Below are 19,868 nucleotides of genomic sequence, written 5' to 3'. Positions count from 1 at the left end.
AACAAGTTGTATATCGAATTTATATGTTGCATTTCGCTACCAGAGCAGGAAGCTTGAAATAAGAGTATTCCTCCCCCTCCACTCCCTCTCTCCTCATCATTCAATAAAACTAGGTAGCTTGTGAGAAAAGTCTGAGCCCAAGTCACTGGATGAGTCTGTGCTACCTTAGGTATCAGAGCAGGGACAGTGCCATCCAAGAAGCTCAGCACCTGCCTCTCCCTCCTGAAGCCTCCCTCACACACTCATCAAAATAGGAACTCAACAAGGTGTGGTGTGGAACTATACATTGTAATCTTATAACCTTCTAACACGCTATTATTAACACATAAAAAATTTTTTTAAATGGAACACAACAGACACACCTGCAGTATGTGAATTTTTTTAATTCTTCATAAAGTGCTCCAAACATGATGAACAAGCTCTTTATAAACAGGAGTTACAACTAGGAAGACAAATGGCAAAGCAGAACTGTGCCTGTTTGTGGCCAGGAGCTTGTGGCCAGGAGCAGAAACATTCAGCAGGAGCCCTGGACTTCAAGTCAGAACTCTTCTGAACTCTTCATGGCCTGGATATTTTGAAGGCCCATGATCAATGATATGTGGAAGATCAGATCTGGGCTTGGAGTGAATGGAGCCCAGAGGAATACAGAGGGGTAAGCCTCCTCCCCCCACCGGGGAGGGGAGGGAAGTGTGGGGAACACTGCTCTAACCCCAATAGCCTCCCCCTCAAAGTGTGGCCCAAAAGTTCTGGACAACTGTGGACACTTTCCTCAGCTCTGATAACCAATCCTCGTAGTAGTTAATATTACAGGGCTCTCCCCAGTCTGTGGAGCTCCTATGCGTCGACCCGGCAGGAGATGCTACCCACAGAGCACATCTCTTTCCAAAACTTTGAAGTGCTTCCACCGGTCCTCTCGTGAATAAGAGGTGGCCCTAGAGGAACGCTCACCTTCTTACTGGGCCAAAAGTATACTCTTTGATCACCTCTTCACTCCACTCTTGCTAGAGCAGGGTGCCCCCAGTTGCCAAGGTTCCCTGCAGATGCCATGTGAAGCCTGTTGTGTTTCCGGCAAGCAGACCAGTGGCCAGGCCAAAGGGCAAACACTTTATTTCAAAGTGCACAGCAGCCAAGCCAGGTGAGGTCATGGGGCAGCAGGGATAGGCTGGGACGGTAGCTAGTCAGTGGATGGAGAAGAGAAAGGCTTTTTCCTAAGTAGAGGCAGAGGGGGACCTCCCACTTTCAGAATGTAGCTTTTATTCTAGGCCTCTCCTCAGCTGGGACTGAGGGAGAAGAGATCTAGGAGGCTGAGGGAGCAGCAGCAACTTGGCCAGGCTCTTCACTCACATTAACTCGAGGGCAGGGCTAGAGCACTCAGCAGGATGCCCTCCTCCTCCACTTCCATCCCCAGAGCCCCAACACATCCAGTCCCATGTGCTCAATAAAGGGGTGGTGGGGATGAATGCCAAACAGGGAGAGAGGTCTACATCCTGAGGCTCTTAACCCCACCCACAAAAGGCACATTTTAATTGGTTTCCAAAAGTTTAAACCCTGCAGCTGCACAGAGTTTTGGCATCTGGACAGGCATCAAGAACAGAAATGGAGGTTTGAGCCCCAAAACATAAGCAGCCCCAAGTTCTAAGGCCTGACACTTTGGAGGTAGGTGAGAAAGCTTGACCCCCATACCTGCCCCCACTCTCCACATACTCACATGTGACACTGAATGGACGATCGGAAAAGGAGGGCATGGGACCTCCTAGTGAACACACATCCACACCACATTCACTCTGCAAACAGCTTGGAAGAAAAACAGACTCAGGGCACAGCAAAGAGGAGACTAACGCATATAGGCTCCTTGCTCTTGTAGGCATAGGTCTGAGGCTGAAGAGTAGGTATCCTGGTTGCCCATAACTAACAGATAAATGAGCAGCTTGGTTCCTGCTACAGCCCTAGTATTACTAGGAGCCCTCCAAGGGCTGGAGGGAGGTGAAGGGGACAAGTGCTTAGCTGTAGAAGAAATGGCTGGCCATCCTTAGGGGGTAATAAGGGACGTCTCAGAGATCACATCAAACTGCAGCTCACCCCTGCTGTCTTGAGAGCAAAATTCTTTCTTGCAATTCCCTGGAGCCCCCAAGAGCTAAAGGATATGAAAACAGGCAGGTGGAAAGATCCAGGGTCCCCAGAGACACACAAGCTGTACTTGGAACTCGATGCTTCTAATGGGGGAGCCCAAAGGGGCCCCTGCCAGTAGCTCCAGTTGAGGCAAGAAGGGAGGGGAGGAGTGATAACAGAGGACATATTGCATCCTGCACCAGATGACAGTTCAAAGGGATGGGAGGCTGGGAGCAAGCTCTCTTTGAGTAGTAAGGGCACACCAAGCCTCCTGGGAGTGGGGGTGAGGAGAGCTACTTGGGGGGTCCTGGGGAGATCTGTAGCAGTGTGGGTGAGGTCTCCATGATCCGCACCAGCAGCCGGTCGATGTAGCTCTCTAGCTCCTGCACATGCTCGTCCCGCTGGCTCAGCTCCCGCTCCCGCTGCAGGAGCAGGCAGATGAGCTCGTCGTGGGTCAGGTGGTAGTACTTGGCTGACTGGTCCAGCACACCTGAGTCCTGGAGGCAGAAAGATGGAGAACGGAGAGTGAGCAGGACCGCCTCCAAGGCTACCTCTGTCTCTAATGCTGGAGAAGACCTAACTGGACCAGGGTCTTGGCATGGGGTACCAGGCGTGCTCCTGGCCTCTCCCCATAGCACTACTTGTCTGGGCTGGTACCCCTGGCACCCTAGTGGACCTCACCTTCAGCCTCTTGGTGTCCACTGTCTGGCCAGCCTGAGGGGCCGGAGCCACTGGCTGGATGCTGCCAGAAGTGACTGTCTTGAGCTTCTCCAGCCCGCTGCTCAGAGCTGTGCTCAGACTAGAGCGGGACTGCTTCCTGTCAGGGCTGCTCTCCACAGGGGCTGTGCTGAGAGGCTTCACAGGGTGTGGACTGCAAAGACGGACATGAAGTGTGTTATGGGAGGGGTGAGTGACACGGGGAAGAGGTGGGACTGCCCTCCCCAGCAGCCTCACAGTCTGGACAGAAACCCATCACTCTATACAGTCAAGATTTGGGGGGGGGGGGGGGGTAACTTAAACCCAGCACTCAACAACCTCTCTTTCTCCCATCCTCACTGCTCTCCTTACTTCTCGCCCACCACTTCACTCCTTCAGGGATCCTGCCCCTTAAGGACAGCTTCAGATCATCCCACAATCTTTGAATGTACATCCAATCTTCGCCAGTACGGCTCTCTCCATCGACCTCCCTGCCTCCTCTTCTGCCTTCTAACCTTCCTCTGGAGGGGGAGGGGGATGACCACTGTTCTCTGTTTCCCAGAGCTATGAGAATTCCTAGAATGTTGGTTTTTCATCAGGAAAGACTTAGGCAAACAGGTACCTCTGGTCACCCAGCTGCTTCCCATCAGTATTTACACAGACCTGGGAAGCACTCCCCTAACCTTGTCTTCCACTAGCTCTCCCTCTCTGTCACCAGCCTCTCCAGAGCCTTAGGCTACATTTGGCTTCTATAAGTTCTTACCTTTCATTGACTCCTCAACCCATGGGACAGATAGAGTGTTGGCCCCCACCAACCCACCACAAGCATTCCTGCTGAGGCCACCAAGTCATGGGTTCTAACCTCACCAACCTTTCTGTGGATATGTTACTTTGATCACTCCTCCCTTTGGACTGCTCTCTCCTTCATCCTTTACCTCCCAGGCTTCCTCCTGGTTTTCTGACCTTTGAGAGACCTTCTCAGGTTTTTTTGTTTGTTTGTTTTTGGTACAGTTTACTTTAGAGCTGTTTGTTTTGTCATTTTTTTTTTTTCTGTTCTGCTTTGTTTTACCAGGTCACTGCTTAGCTCTGGTTTATGGTGGTGAGGAGGAGAGAACCTGGAACCTTAAGCCTCAGGCATGAAAATCATTTTGCAGGAGTTGGGCTGTAGCGCAGCGGGTTAAGTGCACGTGGCATGAAGCGCAAGGACCGGCATAAGGATCCTGGTTCAAGCCCCAGCTCCCCACTTGCAGGGGGGTCGCTTCACAGGTGGTGAAGCAGGTCTGCAGGTGTCTATCTTTCTCTCCCCCCCTCTCCATTTCTCTCTGTCTCCATGTCTTCCCTTCCTCTCTCCATTTCTCTCTGTCCTATCCAACAATGATGACATCAATAACAACAGCAATAACAACTACAACAACAAAACAAGAGCAACAAAAGGGGATAAGTAAATAAATATATATTAAAAAAAAAAAGAAAGAAAATCATTTTGCATAACCATTATGCTATCTCCCTGGCTCCCCTCTGATTTTTAACTGCTACCATGCTTGGCTTCTCTCCCCTGAACATCCTCAGCCCCTACCACTTCCCTCCATCTCCAACCCAGACCTAACCCCAAGCTCTCCATGTAGGCTCTCTTGGGGGTCCATTCCAAGTACATTACCAAGTACCACCCTCAACATCAGCCTTAACACACATCATGCCCTGCTTCTCTCTCACCTTTTCTCACACCACCCCCTCCTCCAAGCCAGTGCTGAGTACATCTTCCAACCACACCACAGCTGCTCAGTCCGCTCCTCCATGGGAGTCCTGGCTGCCTCCAACCACACCTGTTCTGCTATGGGGTAACCACCTTGCCCACGCAACCCTCAAGTCTCCAACAGCCTTTATTTCTCAGCTTGCTCTGCTCCCTCAGTTGTCTTCCAGCTCCCTAGGACCTGGTCTGACCTGGTCTGCCTCTGCCCTTTCCTCCACCCTCTACTCCCCCGCCCAGGCACCCCAGCTACGGGGAAGTCTGCTCTCCTATCTCAAGGCTCTCACAAAAGCTATTCCTCTGGCTGGGACATGTTCCCTTCACCTGTTTGCTTGCTTATGCCTATTCATGTTTCAAAACTATGTGAGGAAACTTCCTTCAGGAATCCTTCTGATCACCAGCCTAAGGAAACTCTCCTCCGGGATACCCCCACTCCCAGCTGCTATGACAGGCACCCAGACTGCAAGCAGCAGGCCCACAAATGAACTAACCTCCTCCCAGAGGAGCTCTGAAAATGTATGCTTACTTCTCAAAGGATCTGAAGTATCAGGAGTAGAAATCAAAATGACTTAACCATTTTAAGACTCTCAACTCCATCAGAGGAAGGTTCACCCAGTCCAGGAGGAGCCAGTGCTGTTACTCAAGAGACTATGATTCAGTCCCACTAGCCCAGAGAGCAGTATAGCACCCACAGGAGAAAGAATGCCTCTCTCTTTCCTTCCCATGTGGGAATCTGCATTTGGGATGGGGGCATGAAAGCAGCTCCAATGCCCCCTGTGGGCAGTGCTGGGGGAGGAGAGGAACAGAAGTGGGGCACAGAAACATCCTGAATGTGAAGCCAGGACTTGGGCTCCAGGTCTGATTGCCCTTTTCATCTAAAGGATCCTGGGCCCTGCAGCTCTCATGAACTTCACTTCTGAGAAGTGAGTCCACCGGCTCTATCTGGCCCATCCACTCCATGGCATATGGAACATGCCAAGTACAGATGTGAAGCCTACTCTGAAAAAGATAAACTCCCCCCACCCTCCAGAGCAGTGAGTACAGAGAGAAGTGGAAGACAGCAGGGTCAGCTAAGGACACTCACTGTGGATGAAGGAAGCTTGTGTCACTGTCTCTCTCTCTCACCTCTGGCATGACCATACCATCATACTGGAACAGCGTCTGGACGAAGCCCAGGTCCTGCCCACCCACTGCTCTGTCAGCACAGTCCCTGCAACCCCCCACTTGACTGAGTAACCCTTAAGAATACAGTGGGGAGCATCTTTCATCTCTGCTCAGTGTCGGACACTAGACACTCAGTAAAGTCGGGAGACCAAATGTCTGAGTCATCGGGCTAGGGACCACGTAGAAACCAGTGTTGGGAGGCAGGTGAGGGCACACCTGGTTGAGTGCACACATTACAGTGTACAAGGACCTGGGTTCAAGGCCCCATCCTCACCTACAGGAGGGAAGCTTCATGAGTAGTGTCATTCTCACCCTCTCTATCCCCCTTCCCTCTGTATATAGCCAATAAATAAATAAATTTTACCATTCCTGATCGGCTTAAAAAAATTAATAACAAGTTGGTGTTGAGCCTGTCTTGCTCCCCACACCACGTCCTCTGCCCTGCCCAGCTCATCAGAGGAAGCATCCTCTTCTGCACCCTCGCCTCTTTCTTGTGATTTATTTGAATACAGAGAGAAATTGAAGGGAGGGAGGAGATAGAGAGGGAGAAAGAGACCCGCTTCAGCATTCATGAAGTCACTCCCACCTCCACCCCCACCCCCCAGGTGAGGACCAGGGGTTTGAACACAGATCCTTGTGCATTATAACGTGCTTTACAAAGCACACCACCACCCAGGCCCTCATGCCCACCTCTTCATTCAGGCCTCTGAGAGCACGGTCCAGTGACCATCTGGACATTGCTGCCCATGTTAAATCACACCCCATCACCTCCCAGCAACCTTTTCCTCCCAGGTCTCAGCTCCAGTCACCTCTCACCAATCACCTAGTGAAGTCGTGGCCTCGTAATTCTTCCCAAACAGCCCAGTTTGCCATGACAACACAGTCCTGAGAGGACTAGGACACATACCCCCTGCCCCTGAAAAGCAGCAAGGCACTGTATCTAATGGGGCCAGTGACCCTCTGTTCTAAGGGTCATATATTTGGAAAGCATTTGTTTCTGATTATTGTTTTTCTCTAATGATATCTGCACCTTTCCTCCTGGACCCCAGTACCAGTCCCTCCTCTGCCTCTCTGACCTGTTCAGAGTTCAGTCTGTTCCCTCATGCCTGCCTGGGCATGATCCAGGATCAAAGGCTCCACATTCAGCAATTTCCCCCAGTTCTGCCATGGAGGATGTAACCCCCATTTGCTGTGCCTCACTGCTCCATCCTCACTCCTGTGGAGGGCCAAGGGCATGTCCTGAGCACTTCTCCCCAACCTCCCAGCCTCCTGAGCACCATCCCTCAGCCTCTTGGCTTGTGGGGTGCCCTGATTGTCCAAGCTCCCAGGGAGGACATTTCAGTTCAGCAGTGGTACCATGGAAGACTGTGTCTTCAAAGCCTTGTTTCTCAGAGAGAAAGAGACCCTCCTTGGTCCTGGACGGGTTGACACTAGAATGTGTTCTGCATACCCCCCCCAGCCACGCTCCCCCCAACTCCCATCCTCCTGGACAGTGTTCTTGGGGTGGCTGCTCACCTGGCACTGGGCTGTGACTCCTCAGCTGGTCGTGTCTCCAAGGGCAGAAGCACAAGCGGGGAGGCTGGGGTGGCTGCAGCGTGGTCCTCCCCAAGTGGGGTAGGGAAGCCCCCAAGAGGGGAGGCTGGCTCCCCCGGGAGTGGTGAGGAAGAGGTCAGGGGCCAGGCTCCAGGCAGGGGAGAGCATGGAGGGCTGGGTCCCCCATGGCGGTGGCTGGCCCAGGGTGGGAGAGGGGGTGGAAAGGCAGGCTCTGGGGGAGTGGGCAACTCTTCAGGACCAGAGTGGATGGAAGATTCCCTGGACCCTGGAGGGGACGTGGATGGGAAACTGGGGGGGTCAGGGCAACCCTGAGACAAAAAGGGGTTCAAGGCATCCTCCTCAAAGGCCCATAAGTCAGCCTGCTGGGAGCGTCCCTCTCCTATTAGTCCCTGGCTCTGAGCCTCAGAAGCCTCAGAGCCTCCTTCTCTCACTGGAGCCCCCCAGATGGGCTGACTCTGAAGAGTCAAGCTCTTAGAGTGACAGGGGGCAGGGGCAGGGCCCTCAGGGCAGCTGGCGGGCAGAGACAAGCAGGACCTAGACACAGGAAGGCTGGCCTCCTCCTCTGCTGGCTCTTCCAGGTCTGGCTCACGCAGCAGGGCTCCAGAAGAATGGCCATCAGGCTCCAAACCAGGCTTCTCCTCCTCCTTGGCCTCCTGGAGACCAGCAGCCAGCACACTTGGGCAAGCATCTTCTTCTCCTGCCTCTGCCCCCCTGCTAGTCAGCCCCCCTGCAGCCTCCTCCACGTCCTCCTTGGAACCTGAGGGTGTGAAAAGGCGTGGTGGCTTGGGAGGTGGTGTGATGCTGGGCTGCAGTCCCTCGTCCGACACCCACTTGGGTTTTGACTCTGGCTCCAGCTCCAGTGAGGGAAGCCCCTCGCCCCCTTTGGGACTCAGAAGCTCCTGTGACTCCGGATTCCCCTGGGAAGAAGGCAGCTGATCTGACTCTCCCGGCAGGACTGGTGAGGACTTCTCGGCTGTAGGAGAAATGGTGACCACATCCCAAGGCCAGGAATCATCGGCTGCATTAAGCTCCTGTAAAAGCTGACTTTCGCCTTTGGAGGTCTCCTGGTTCTGGCCCTCAGGGGTGTCATCTGGGCCAGGCAGCCTCTCCCACACACTGATCACTTCCGGGGAGCTAAACATAGATGTTGCACTGTCTGCTGGACTCTGCCCTGCCTCCCCTCCAGGGGCCGCCGGCAACCTGTCTGCTTCAGAGTCTGACGCTCTTGGGAGCTGCTGGGCTGGCGTAGGGGGCAGGCCTGCCCCTACTGACCTGAGGGGCCCCTGGTCAGCTGCACTCACGCTCTGGCGGTCCAGTCCCAAGTCCAAAGGCACCCGGGCCTCAAGCCACACGCTGCTGCTCCCACCTGGTCCTCTGCCCCCAGGGGCCCCCTGGGGCTCAGCTGCCTCCACTGCCATGGCCCTGGGGCCGGGGTCTTGCAGCCCAGGCGACTCCAGGCCCACTCCTGCAGGGGCCAGGGTCTCGCTCCTGGCCTGTGGACACAGCCTGCTGGCAGCAAAGATGTTGAAGGTGTCGTCCCTCTCAGGCGGGGATTTCTCAGGGGAGGCCAGGGGGGTGGGGCTGGCCCTCGAGGCACTGGGGAGAGAGGGAGCAGGTGAAGGAGAATTTAGTGCTATGTTGGCTATGAGCTCCTCGAAGAAAGGGTTGCTCTGCAAGGAGGTGAGGAATGGGTTCGTGAGACCCAATAATCCAGATGGGGTGGCTTCGGGGATGTCGGTGGTGGCGGCAGCAGTGGCAGCAGCGGGGGAGGCGGCTGCAAAAAGGTTAGTGCTTAGCATGGGAGCAGCGGTGGGAGCAGGAGAAGGGGGGACCGGAGCACAGGGGGAGCAGGGGAGGTGGTGAGGAAGAGCAGCTGGGTCAGATTCTACCTGAGGAGACACGTCCAGGCTGTGGAGGGAGACAAAACCATGAGCCTCCTGGTTAATGCCAAGACTGGAGACACCTACTGAATACCACCTCCTCCCACCAGCCTGCCTTGGGGCGAGATGCCACTGTGATACATGGGCTCGGGTCAGCCACAAGGGTCAGTAGGGGGCCCAAGGAGGAAGATGCTGGAAAGTGTTCATTTAATCATCACACCGACCCGAGAGACCAATGATGCCATTACACAGGTCGGACCCAAACTTAAAGCCCAGTGTTCTTGGCTTTCTCCCATGCTGCAGATTCTATTCCACACCAGACTTAAAGAATGACTCATAAAATGCCACATATCCCTTTAAGGACTGAGAGAGGAAAGAAAACCCCAGATGGCATGGGGAGATCAGAGAAAAAGGCAAACATGAGCACTTGGTGGGCAGAGCCAGCACTAACAGAAGTCAGCAGGTACCTGGAGGTGTGACTCCTAAAACAGATTGGGTCCCACTGACCTCTTGAAGGAAAAGAAGGCAGTGCTGAGATTGTCAATCAAAGAGAAAGTGTCCCTTGTTCCTGAGAGGAGTGCCATAACTGGCCAAGAGGAACAAGACACCCTAGGGTAGGCATCTCCAAGGTCTGGCATCAGCAAACAGCACCCCTTATCAAGGGCACCCCTGGGACCAGGCTTAACAGCAGCTCTTCTGAGTAGACAAACGTTCAAATGAGGCAGCAGAGGCCACAGCACAAGTCACCACTCAGAGCACCTATACCCCCAAAGACAATGCTTGCTGGCCTTCAGGTGCCCCCCGCCCAGAGTCTTCACTGAGAGGAGGCCCCTTACTTGTGCCTTATGTACAGAGACCAACTGAACCCAGGGATGTAGGTAAGGGCAGACTGAGACTTTCGCTAGACAGAAGGCAAAAAAGACAATTCAGGAAAGGTCACTCCACCACCCCAGTTTCCAAGAGTCTGACAGTAATTTGTGACTGACCTGCAATTCAGTCTGCACATCAGACTGAAACCTTGGTGAGCCTACTTCGTAGCAGGGTCTAGTCTCCCAGCTCCCCACTCTAAGCACTCGAGACCCTCATTCCTTATCTCTTGCATGCCCAGGTAGACACATTTTCCTACACAACCATCTCTACTCAAGCAGCTGCTTCCCATAGGGAGCTGTGTGTGTGGGGGTGTGTGCCCTGAGGTGGTAAACCTGGGAGTTCCTCTTTAAGAACCCAACTCCCAGCCATTCCTGACCCTCTTCTTGCCCTACAAGAATCCTTATCTAAGGTGGTTCTCATGCCCCTAAGAAATGGAAAGAGGAAGTCCCATCCACTCCCACTTCACTTGAGCTTCCCAACAACGCTGTCTCATGATGCAGACAGTACAAAGAAAGGCTGGTGAGATAGTTCACCTGGATGGTGCACCTGCTTTGTCACGCACAGGACTCAGGTTTGAGTCTAGCCCCCACTGCACTAGAGGGAGCTTTGATATGGTGGCATCCTCCCCTCTCTCCTGTGTTTCTCTCCCTCTTTCTACTTGAAAAAGTCAGCCCAGAGAAATGAAGCCCCAGTGAAGATTAAAAAAAAAAAAAACACAGTGTAGAACTATATACTGTAATCTTACAATCTTGTAACCTCCAATTAATCACAAATAAAAGAAATAAGAGGGACCAGGTGGTGGTGCACCTGGTTAAGTGCACATACTACAGTGTGCAAGTTCAAGAATAGGTCCCAGTTCAAGCCCCTGGCCCCCCACCTGCAGGGAGAAAGCTTCATGGGTGTTGAAGTAGGGCTGCAGGTGTCTGTCTCTCAGCCTCTCTATCTCTCCCCCTTCTCAATTTCTCTCTATCCAGTAATAATAAATAATGTAAAAGTTTTAAAAAATGAAACAAAAGCATTAAAAAGTAGAAAGCTGGGCCCAGAATCCCAAACACCCCAAATGTTGTCTGTGCTCTCACTCTGGGCTGGCCACAGCTCACATGTCTACCTTTGGGACTGAGAGAGCAATATACCCACCCCCAATACAAGGATAGAGAGCCTGCCCACCCCCAAGGAACACCTGTATCAGACACTGCCAGCAAGACACAGCTCCTGAGACCAGGGTTGGAGTCTCGGTGACTTCTTCCCCAACCTCCTTTATCAGATGAGTGACCAGAGGGGTCTGAGAGAAGATTGTCACTATCAGATAGTGTCAGGCTTGCCTTCAAATGCCCCCTCCCGCGTGTCAGCCTGGCTCCACTCACCCTGGCTGGCAGTCAGACTGCAGGGCAGGAGTGTGCAGGGAAGTAGGCAGGGAGCCTCAGGCTAAGCTGACAGCCTCCCTTTCCACTCCCTAGAGGTATACGCAAACCCGTTGGTATGGAATCAGTAAAGGGCTGTCCCTGGAGGATCAGTAAAGGGCCGTCCCTGGAGGAGGAACTCCAGGTGCTAGGCCTAGCAGGCTCCCCAGAGAGAATACTGTCCATCCCTCCTCCCCAGCAACACACCCTACCCCCCACCCTAGCCTCCCTTACCCCTGTTTCATGCCAGGGGTACCTGCTGAAGGATCTCTCTTTTTTTTTTTGTCTCCATGGTTACTGCTGGGGCTCAGTGCCTATACCATGAATCTACTGCTCTTGGAGGCTATTTTTAAACACTTTATTATTATTATTTATTCTCCCTTTTTGTTGCCCTTGTTTTATTGTTGTAGTTATAACTGTTGTTGTTGCTGATGTCGTTGTTGGATAGGACAGAGAGAAATGGAGAGAAGAGGGGAAGACAGAGATGGGGGAAAAAGACACCTGCAGACCTGCTTCACTGCCTGTGAAGCGACTCCCCTGCAGGTGAGGAGCCGGGGGCTCGAACCGGGATCCTTACGCCAGTTGTTGTGCTTTGTACCATATGCATTTAGCCTGCTGCACTACAGCTTGGCCCCCCTAGAGGCTATTTTTTTCCCTTTTGTTGCCCTTGTTGTTTATCCTTATTGTGGTTATTATTATTGTTGTTATTGTTGTTGTTAGATAGGACAGAGAGAAATGAAAGGAGGGGAAGACAGACAGGGGGAGAGAAACACAGACACCTGCAGACCTGCTTCACTGTCACTGAAGCAACTCCCCTGCAGGTGGGGAGCCAGGGGCTCCAACCGGGATCCTCACTCCAGTCCTCGTGCTTTTGTGTCATGTGTGCTTAACCTGCTTCGCTACTGCCCGACCCCCAGGATCTCATTTTAAAACACCCCCTCTTTACCATTCTACCTGCCAAAAATCAGATACATATTCCCATGTGTGGTTTTCTTTTCAAGTTATGCTCTGAGGACAGTACTAGTTGTTCCCCTGCCAACCAGTCAGGGCTTCCACAGATGCTGATCTGTCTTCTCTTTTAGGACCAAGATTTGGGGAAAGAAATTAGAAGTCTTGAGTGTTTTTCTATGCTTTCAACCTGAGGGGATAAAGCTTTAAGGGATGTGGAGTCTCTAGGACAATGGGGTTGAACCTGCCACTTTATGCAGAAAGCCTCTGTTTATTCCAACAAGTTCCCTTCTCCTTGATAAGACCATACTGGACACCCCCTGGGCTAGAACTCACTGGGAACAGCTTCCCCCTGGACTGAGACCAGTTTTGTGTCCTCAGTATTTCCACAGTGGCCCCAGAGGGGGAAGGTGGGCTTGTAAAGGCATTTTTCCCAAAAGGCCAAAGTCAGTTTTCAAGGCAGACACAGTTCAGGCAAACAGCCCTTCACCAACCCTCAAAAGGCTACCTCCTGGCATCTTAAGGAACATGTTCAGAAGATTGGGCACACCCTCTTGTGGTCACCTGGGCACAATGAGGTGACATAGTGGGACCTTATAGGTGTTAAGTAGGGAGACTACATATTTTCTTTTCCAAACCTAAACATTTTTTTAATATAGCAAAGGGCCGCTATTAACTAGTCCAGAAAAACAGGCTGTATGACCACAGTAACTCACTGGGTTTACATCTCGGTTATTCATTTACTCTACTGAGAATGCAGCTAAGACACCAAGCTTTCTCAGCAGCCCTCACACTCCAAGTGCACTGCAGCCCTGTTGTCTGGAACACAAGGTGAGGGGCCAGGCAGATGGAGAGTTTGCTAAAGATCACCATAATACACCTGCCTTTATGTGGCACCACCCACTCTAAAAAGTGTATCTTCCAACACTCAACTGCAGAGAGTTCTACGGTTGGTGTGAGAGGGAGAGGGGCAGCTCGCATCCTGGAAGGATAAGAAAGGGATGGACACAGGGACAATCCATTCTGGTGGGTTTAATGCCAAGAGGTGTGGGCAGTACGCAGTGTGAATGGCTCATAGCACAGCTGGGGGCAGGGATGAGTCCTGTGGCCCAAATCTTAGTCTCAACTATCCCTTCCTTCCCTGCCCCACCATGTACACACACTGGTAGGAGCCTCGGGTAACAGGCATGCTCCAGGCAGGGAAGAGTGGGTCACAAGAGCAGGAAGACCACCTTCCTGGCCTTTCATAGCCTCTCTGTTCCAGGCACTGCCTTCACAGCAGAGGTTTTTCCTCTGGATACTGTCCCAACACAATACTGCTTGGGGCTGCTCCCAGGGGCATCAGTGCCATAGTAAAGCACTAGAGGGCGTCCCTGTCCTTCCAAGTGAGGAGCAGTGTGACATCAGTCCTGGAGCAGGAGCACGAGCACCCCAAACCTCCTCCTGTCCCACCTTACATACTGTCACTCCAGCTCTGGGTATCTAATGTGTGTGTGTGTGTGTGTGTGTGTGTGTGTGTGTATGTGTGTGTCTGTCTGTGTCCCTCTCTTGATTGGAACTCAACACATTCCAAACACAGCAGCCTTGATCAGCACCTGCCATACCCTGGGGCTCTGCAATCAGTCAACTCATCTCTCATATTCTCCTCAAAAGCCCTAGCTAAGCAGCAATAGCCATTCTCCCCCTCCCCTGGAGGAACATGCACTCAATGGCCAGTTCCCACCACACCTTTCCAAGCCAGGTCACTAGGCCCAAAGAAAAGCCTCACATCCCTACCTGGATGGAGGCAAAACCACAGGCCTAGCCCTTAAGGCATCACCTGCAAACTGGCCCCTCAGAGAGCAGGAAAGTCCAAGAACCCCCTACTTCCTATTCCATTAGCTGAGGACAATCTCAGCATTCAAATGTAAGAAGGTCAAAAACTTCAGCTTCCTGGTGACCACCAAGGTCATTAGGAGACATGAAGAAACAGGAGAAAAATGGAGACAAGTGACGACATCTCAGTATCACTTAAAAGTCACAGACTGCAGAGAGGTCTAAGCCCAAAGCCTGGGCATGCACCAATGTACAGAGAGATGTCCCTCAGGCTGTGCTATCCCAGAAACACCCCACAGATGACAGTCCTGAGGCTGTGCTCTCTGCTCCTCCCAGCAGATGCCCTGAATGGGTCTGACACCTCCCTCTACCCCACCACCTATAAATATGTTTTGTTGGGGTCACCAGGATCAGCCTGGGCATCTGCCCAACATTTTCTTCTGAATCTTCCCCCAGGATGTAGGTAACCAGTGGTTCCCTGAGCTCTGGTGAGTAGGCACTGGGCAGCATCTGTCGCCAAGCAAGGGAGGCTGGGGTAGCTTCACTCAGAGACTGATCCATACCTGATGAAGAGGCTGCCAGCCAGACTGGCTCCAAACCCTGTCCCATCACTCAGAATTCCACAAGAGAAGAGAAAAGCCAGGACATGAGGATTCGTCTCCCTTCTGCTGGAGAATAGGGCTAGCGTCCTCCACCCCGCCCCGCCCCGCCACCGCTGTGATTATTGACCTTGAACACTATGGCCAACCTTCTCACTTCTCTAGCACATTCTTCCCTCACTGAGGGAGAGGAACAGGCTCACTGAGAGACGAGTCGCCCTTGCCATACCAGCTGGGGTTGCCTGCCACAGGTGCTCTCAGCCAATTCTGGCCCCTGGGTCTTGGGGTGGGGTGGGGTGGGATGACATGATGCACGATCCCATAGCCTCTGTCTGGAGTCCTGCCCTTGGCCTTGATGGACAATGCAGCAGCCTCCGCTGGCTCAGTTAGGAGAAAGCAAAAGGGTCCGGGCAGAGGTCAGGGACTCTCCCCGATCCTGAGCTGAAGGATTCCTGTGTGTGGCCCTCTCCAGGGAGGGAGATGCAATACATTCAAAACATAGCAACCTTGACTGACATCTGCCATACCTCCAAGAACCTGACAGGGTCAGAACCCTGAGGGTGTCCAAAGACAGGAGGGTGAGGTGGCAGATTTCAGGCCAGTTGCCAAGTCTCTAGCCAGACCAGGACAGCAACTAAAGGTGAATGTATGGGGGGTAGTGGGAGCGAGTGGCATGGATCAATTACTTGACTCCATCTCACAGAGGGATGAGGTTCCAGAGCCCACTGGGGCAGCTGAGGAGGGCAACTGTCTAGCTTTAGAAAGACTGGGGGAAGTCTGAAGTCCCACCTCCCTGCCTACCAAGGACTCCTTACCTTGAGATCAGAGGGCAACAGGCAGAAGTCAGGAAACAAAGAATTCATACAAATGTTCTTCCTTGCTACCAGGGAGGGAGGGTGGTGGTGGGGGGGGTTTTCTAATTCATGGGACCCTCAAAACACTGTGTCCATGCAACTCACCTGTGTCCATGTGTTGACAGGGAGCCTTGGCTTAGGGAGACTCCTGCTCAACCATGCAAAGCCAGAGCCCCAGCAGCCTGTCTGGGGGGCACATATGCTCCATCCTCCCTGCCCCAGGAATTAGGCAGCAAACACCCAGCATCCACCCCATGGGCAAAAGTGGTCTTACCAGGGACATACCTGGGTTTCTGAGTTGGTTCCTTAGTTTCTCTCAAGCCAAACCAGCTACTCTTGGCCTTTTCCTCCCCGCTGGATGAGTGGTGGGGGGAGGCCCCTGGAGTGGGACCTCCCTTCTCCCCCAGAGAGCTGCGACGCCCCACCCCCTGGTGGTGATGGTGGAAAAGGCCCATCCGGGGCTTCCGCTCCTCCTTCCGGGCTCCCTCCTTCTCTGCCATGGCCTCAGTGGAGGCTACTATAGGTGTGGCCACCTGCACTGGTTTCCCCTCTGGGAGCTGGACCCCCTCCTCCTCTCCAGAGCCACCAGACCCTATGGCCAGCGCTTTGGCCTGATGGCTCAGCTCCTCCTGTCCAGATGCCACCTCTGAGCTGTTGGTACTGCAGCTGCCTCTGGCCCAGGTGTCATCTGCAGACCGGGGGCCTCCCTCGGAGGGCCGGGAAGAGACACTGTGCTGGGAGCTGGAGGGTGGAGGGCCTGAGATGGAGCTGCGGTGCCGCAAGGGGCCCTGGGGCTCCTCGTTGTAAATGTGGCTGCCGTTGACACACAGAGAAGAGCGGGAGGCCGTGTCCAGGTGGCCCTGCAGGTCGAGAAGGGCCCGGGGAGGAGCTGCTCGCAGTTGACTGGCCTCATCACTGTAGGTCCTTTTGTGGGTGAGCAACTTGGGGGACTGTGTAGAGTCCCTGCCTGAAAGAGAAACACACTGAGTTAGCAATGGGGAGAGAAACCCTGCTCCCTGACCCCAGGCTCCCTTATACTTAGAGGGGAGCCCCCACCTGCCCTCCATCTGTTGCCCTCACAGAGGGAGGGTGGGTCTTGCTCACCCCCTTCTGAGGACAGCCAGCTGCTGCGGCTGGGTGAGCGGGTGAGGAGCTCGGCGCCAGGCCCCTGGTAGGCCAGGCTGCCGCTGGCTGAGGACAGGGTGCTGTCTGAGCCCAGTGAGGTGTTGGACTGGGTCAGAGACGACTTGCGCAGCTTGTTGCGGAGGAAGAAGCCTTTGGCTTTGCCCATCTTGCCCAGGCTGCCCAGCTCAGGGTCCTCCAGGGCACTACTTGGGAGGATGGCAGAGGCGGACTCCAGATCATACTTTTTCTTGCCCTTCATCTTGTCCTTGATCTTGCTGAAGGGGGACCGTGGTTTGTCTTTCATAGACAGGTCGAACATGCTGGCGCTGAGGTTGTTGCGTGTGAACTGGATGGTGACTTGGATCTCGCCACGTTCCTTCTCCTTCTTGCCAGCCTTGGAGTGCAGCTTGTACCACCTGCAAGAAGAGAGGAGTCAGGGGGAGCTCTGGTCATGGGCATAAGGAGCCTGGTTTAGGATGGGGGAGATATCATAATGGTTATGTAGACAGGCTATCATGCCTCAGATTCCCAGGTCCCTGGTCCAATCCCCCAACACTACCATAAGCCAGAGCTGAGCAGTGCTCTAGTAAATGAAATGAAATGAAAAAATAAAATAAAATAAAATAAAATAAAATAGAATACCACCACCATCAAACCTGGTTTCTACCAGTGTCAGGCACCTCACAGAGTCCCCTCCTGCTTTGGGAACCTCTCCCTAAAGAAACTTCTCTTTCGGCTCTGCCCTTCATGCCACAGGTGTAGGGAGAACCTACAACTGAAAACTATGATCTGATTGGAGGAAGCTGCTTGGTGCCACCAGACCTGAAGCAGTTTATCAGATTCCCTCCAGCCCAGATCTCCCCTTGATCCTATCCCCTCTATCTCTGAAACTGAAGCTCAGAGGAACAAGGCTCAGTTTGGGAGAGAGCCTCACATGGCCAGGCCCTTGGTACATACAGACCTACGCACAATTTTCCTTGTTTACATAATCTCTGGCCAGTTCCAACCAAAGCTCTGCTCTGAGCCACCAGGGAGCCCAGGAAAGAACAGCTAACCCAGAGGCCCAGGGCCAGACACACTAGTTGTGCTTGTGCACACGTACACACCCCTCACCCTCAGGCTGACTCACTGCAAGCGCCGCCTAGAAGATCCCTCCCTGCAAGAGGAATGAACAAGAATGGCATTAATGAGACCTTGAAGCAAAACACCCATGAAAGGGAAAAAGGAGGGGGTCGGGAGGTGGCGCAGTGGGTTAAGCGCATGTGGCACAAAGTGCAGGGACCGGCGTAAGGATTCCGGTTCGAGCCCCCAGCTCCCCACCTGCAGGGGAGTCGCTTCGCAGGCGGTGAAGCAGGTCTGCAGGTGTCTATCTTTCTCTCCCCTTCTCTGTCTTCCCCTCCTCTCTCCATTTCTCTCTGTCCTATCCAACAATGAATTGCGTCAACAAGGGCAATAATAATAACCACAATGAAGCTACAACAAGGGCAACAAAAAGGGGGAAAAAATGGCCTCCAGGAGCGGTGGATTCATGGTGCAGGCACCGAGCCCAGCAATAACCCTGGAGGAGGAAAAAAAAAAAAAGGGAAAAAGGACTGTGGAGCATCTACTGCAGGTGAGAGGAGAACCAGCTTCTCATCTCACCTCCACTCCTACTCATACGTGCTGGCAACAACCTAGGAGGTTGAAGATACTCCCCTAGTTTTATACTTCAGGAGGGTGAAGTAAATTAACTCATCTAAAAACTAGCAGCCAAGAAGAAAGGAGACTCAGACCCAGGTTTTCATCACCCCAAAGCTCCTATGTTCACACACAGCCCACCCACCCTACAGGGGAGGCATGTACACAGCCCCCCCGCCCAATTTTTCTCTCCCACCACCCAGACTACCAGGAGTTTGAAGACTGACCAGTCAGATTCACTAGCTGGCTATATCACATGGCATCTGTGTGGGGCAGGTAGATACCTCCTCATGCCACTCCACTCACCAGGTAGATCTTACAGATGTGAAGAGAGAGATACCATCCCAAAGAGAAAGTGTACCAGAAAAGTTCTGGACTCAGGGACTCTATGTCCATGGGGTCTAGTACAGTGAGGGTAATGGCCTCTTACTCATAGCAGCACTCAGAATGCAGAACCTCCCTGTCACCTAACAGGTAGAAATAAAGCATTCAGAGGTTGTATTCCAAGGCAGATTGGAGGAACTCTCCCAGAAAGTAGGATGAAGAAGAGGTGATGTTTAGAGGTCCAGCCAAGGATGTTCACATCAGATAACTGGAGCCAAAAAAGAGGAAAGAAGGGCTGGGTGATGGCGCATCTGGTTGAGTGCACGTATTACAATGCTCAAGGACCTGGGTTCAAGCCCCTGGTCCCCACCTGTAGGGGGAAAGCTTTGCGAAGAGTGAAGCAGTGCTGCAGGTGTCTCCCTGTCTCTCTCCCTCTCTATCACCCCTCCCCTCTTGATTTCTGGCTGTTTCTATCCAATAAATAAAGATAATTAAAAAATTTTTTTAAAAAAGGAAAGAAAGAGAGAGAGGCTGTCCCCAACTGGGAAGCTGGGAAGCTGGAAAGTCATCATCCACCCAGCCACAAACCAAGAGACCGCTGAACAATGAAAATCAACAACTCACAGCTGACTTTCATTTTCCATTTAGAGAGAGAGGGAGGGAGAGAGAAAGAGAGAGGAGAAGGGAGAGAAGAGGAGGAGAGAGGGAAAGAGAGGGAGGGAGAGGGAGGGGGGAGTGTGTGTGTGTGTGTGTGTGTGTGTGTAGGTAGTTGGGGCCTAATGCAACTGATTTAATGCTTCTCTGGGATGATTTTTCATTCAGATGGAGACAGGCAGAGGGTAAGAGAGAGAAAAACATCACAGTACTGGAGCTTCCTCCATGACAAAGCACATCCATATGGAGCTGGGGCTTGCATGGCAAGGCAGACACCCTACCCAGTGAGGTATTTTACCAGTCCTCACAGGAGACTTTTGGGACTATAAAACTATTCTGTATAATACTATGAAGATAAGTAATGTCAGGGGGCTAGGCAGTGGCATACCCAGTTAGGCACACATAGTAAGTACTAAGCACAAGGACCCATGCAAGGATCAGGGTTTGAGCCC

The 19,868-nt window shown here is 52.8% G+C and overlaps 1 protein-coding gene across 1 annotated transcript; it reads right to left on the bottom strand.

The window, feature by feature from the left end:
• Positions 1-365: 365 nt before the first annotated feature.
• LOC103114059 (rab11 family-interacting protein 1) lies at positions 366-17,194 on the bottom strand (the record flags this gene model as incomplete). Its single annotated transcript, XM_060184874.1, has 5 exons — positions 366-2,606; positions 2,791-2,980; positions 7,232-9,178; positions 15,922-16,603; positions 16,741-17,194. Coding segments are annotated over 5 exons (3,477 nt in total), but the record flags the coding sequence as incomplete, so codon positions are not given.
• Between the last annotated feature and the right edge of the window lie 2,674 nt (positions 17,195-19,868).

The sequence above is a fragment of the Erinaceus europaeus genome, unplaced genomic scaffold (genome assembly GCF_950295315.1).
Source record: "Erinaceus europaeus unplaced genomic scaffold, mEriEur2.1 scaffold_399, whole genome shotgun sequence".
NCBI lineage: Eukaryota > Metazoa > Chordata > Mammalia > Eulipotyphla > Erinaceidae > Erinaceus > Erinaceus europaeus.
This window is presented reverse-complemented; position numbering and strand designations above follow the sequence as displayed.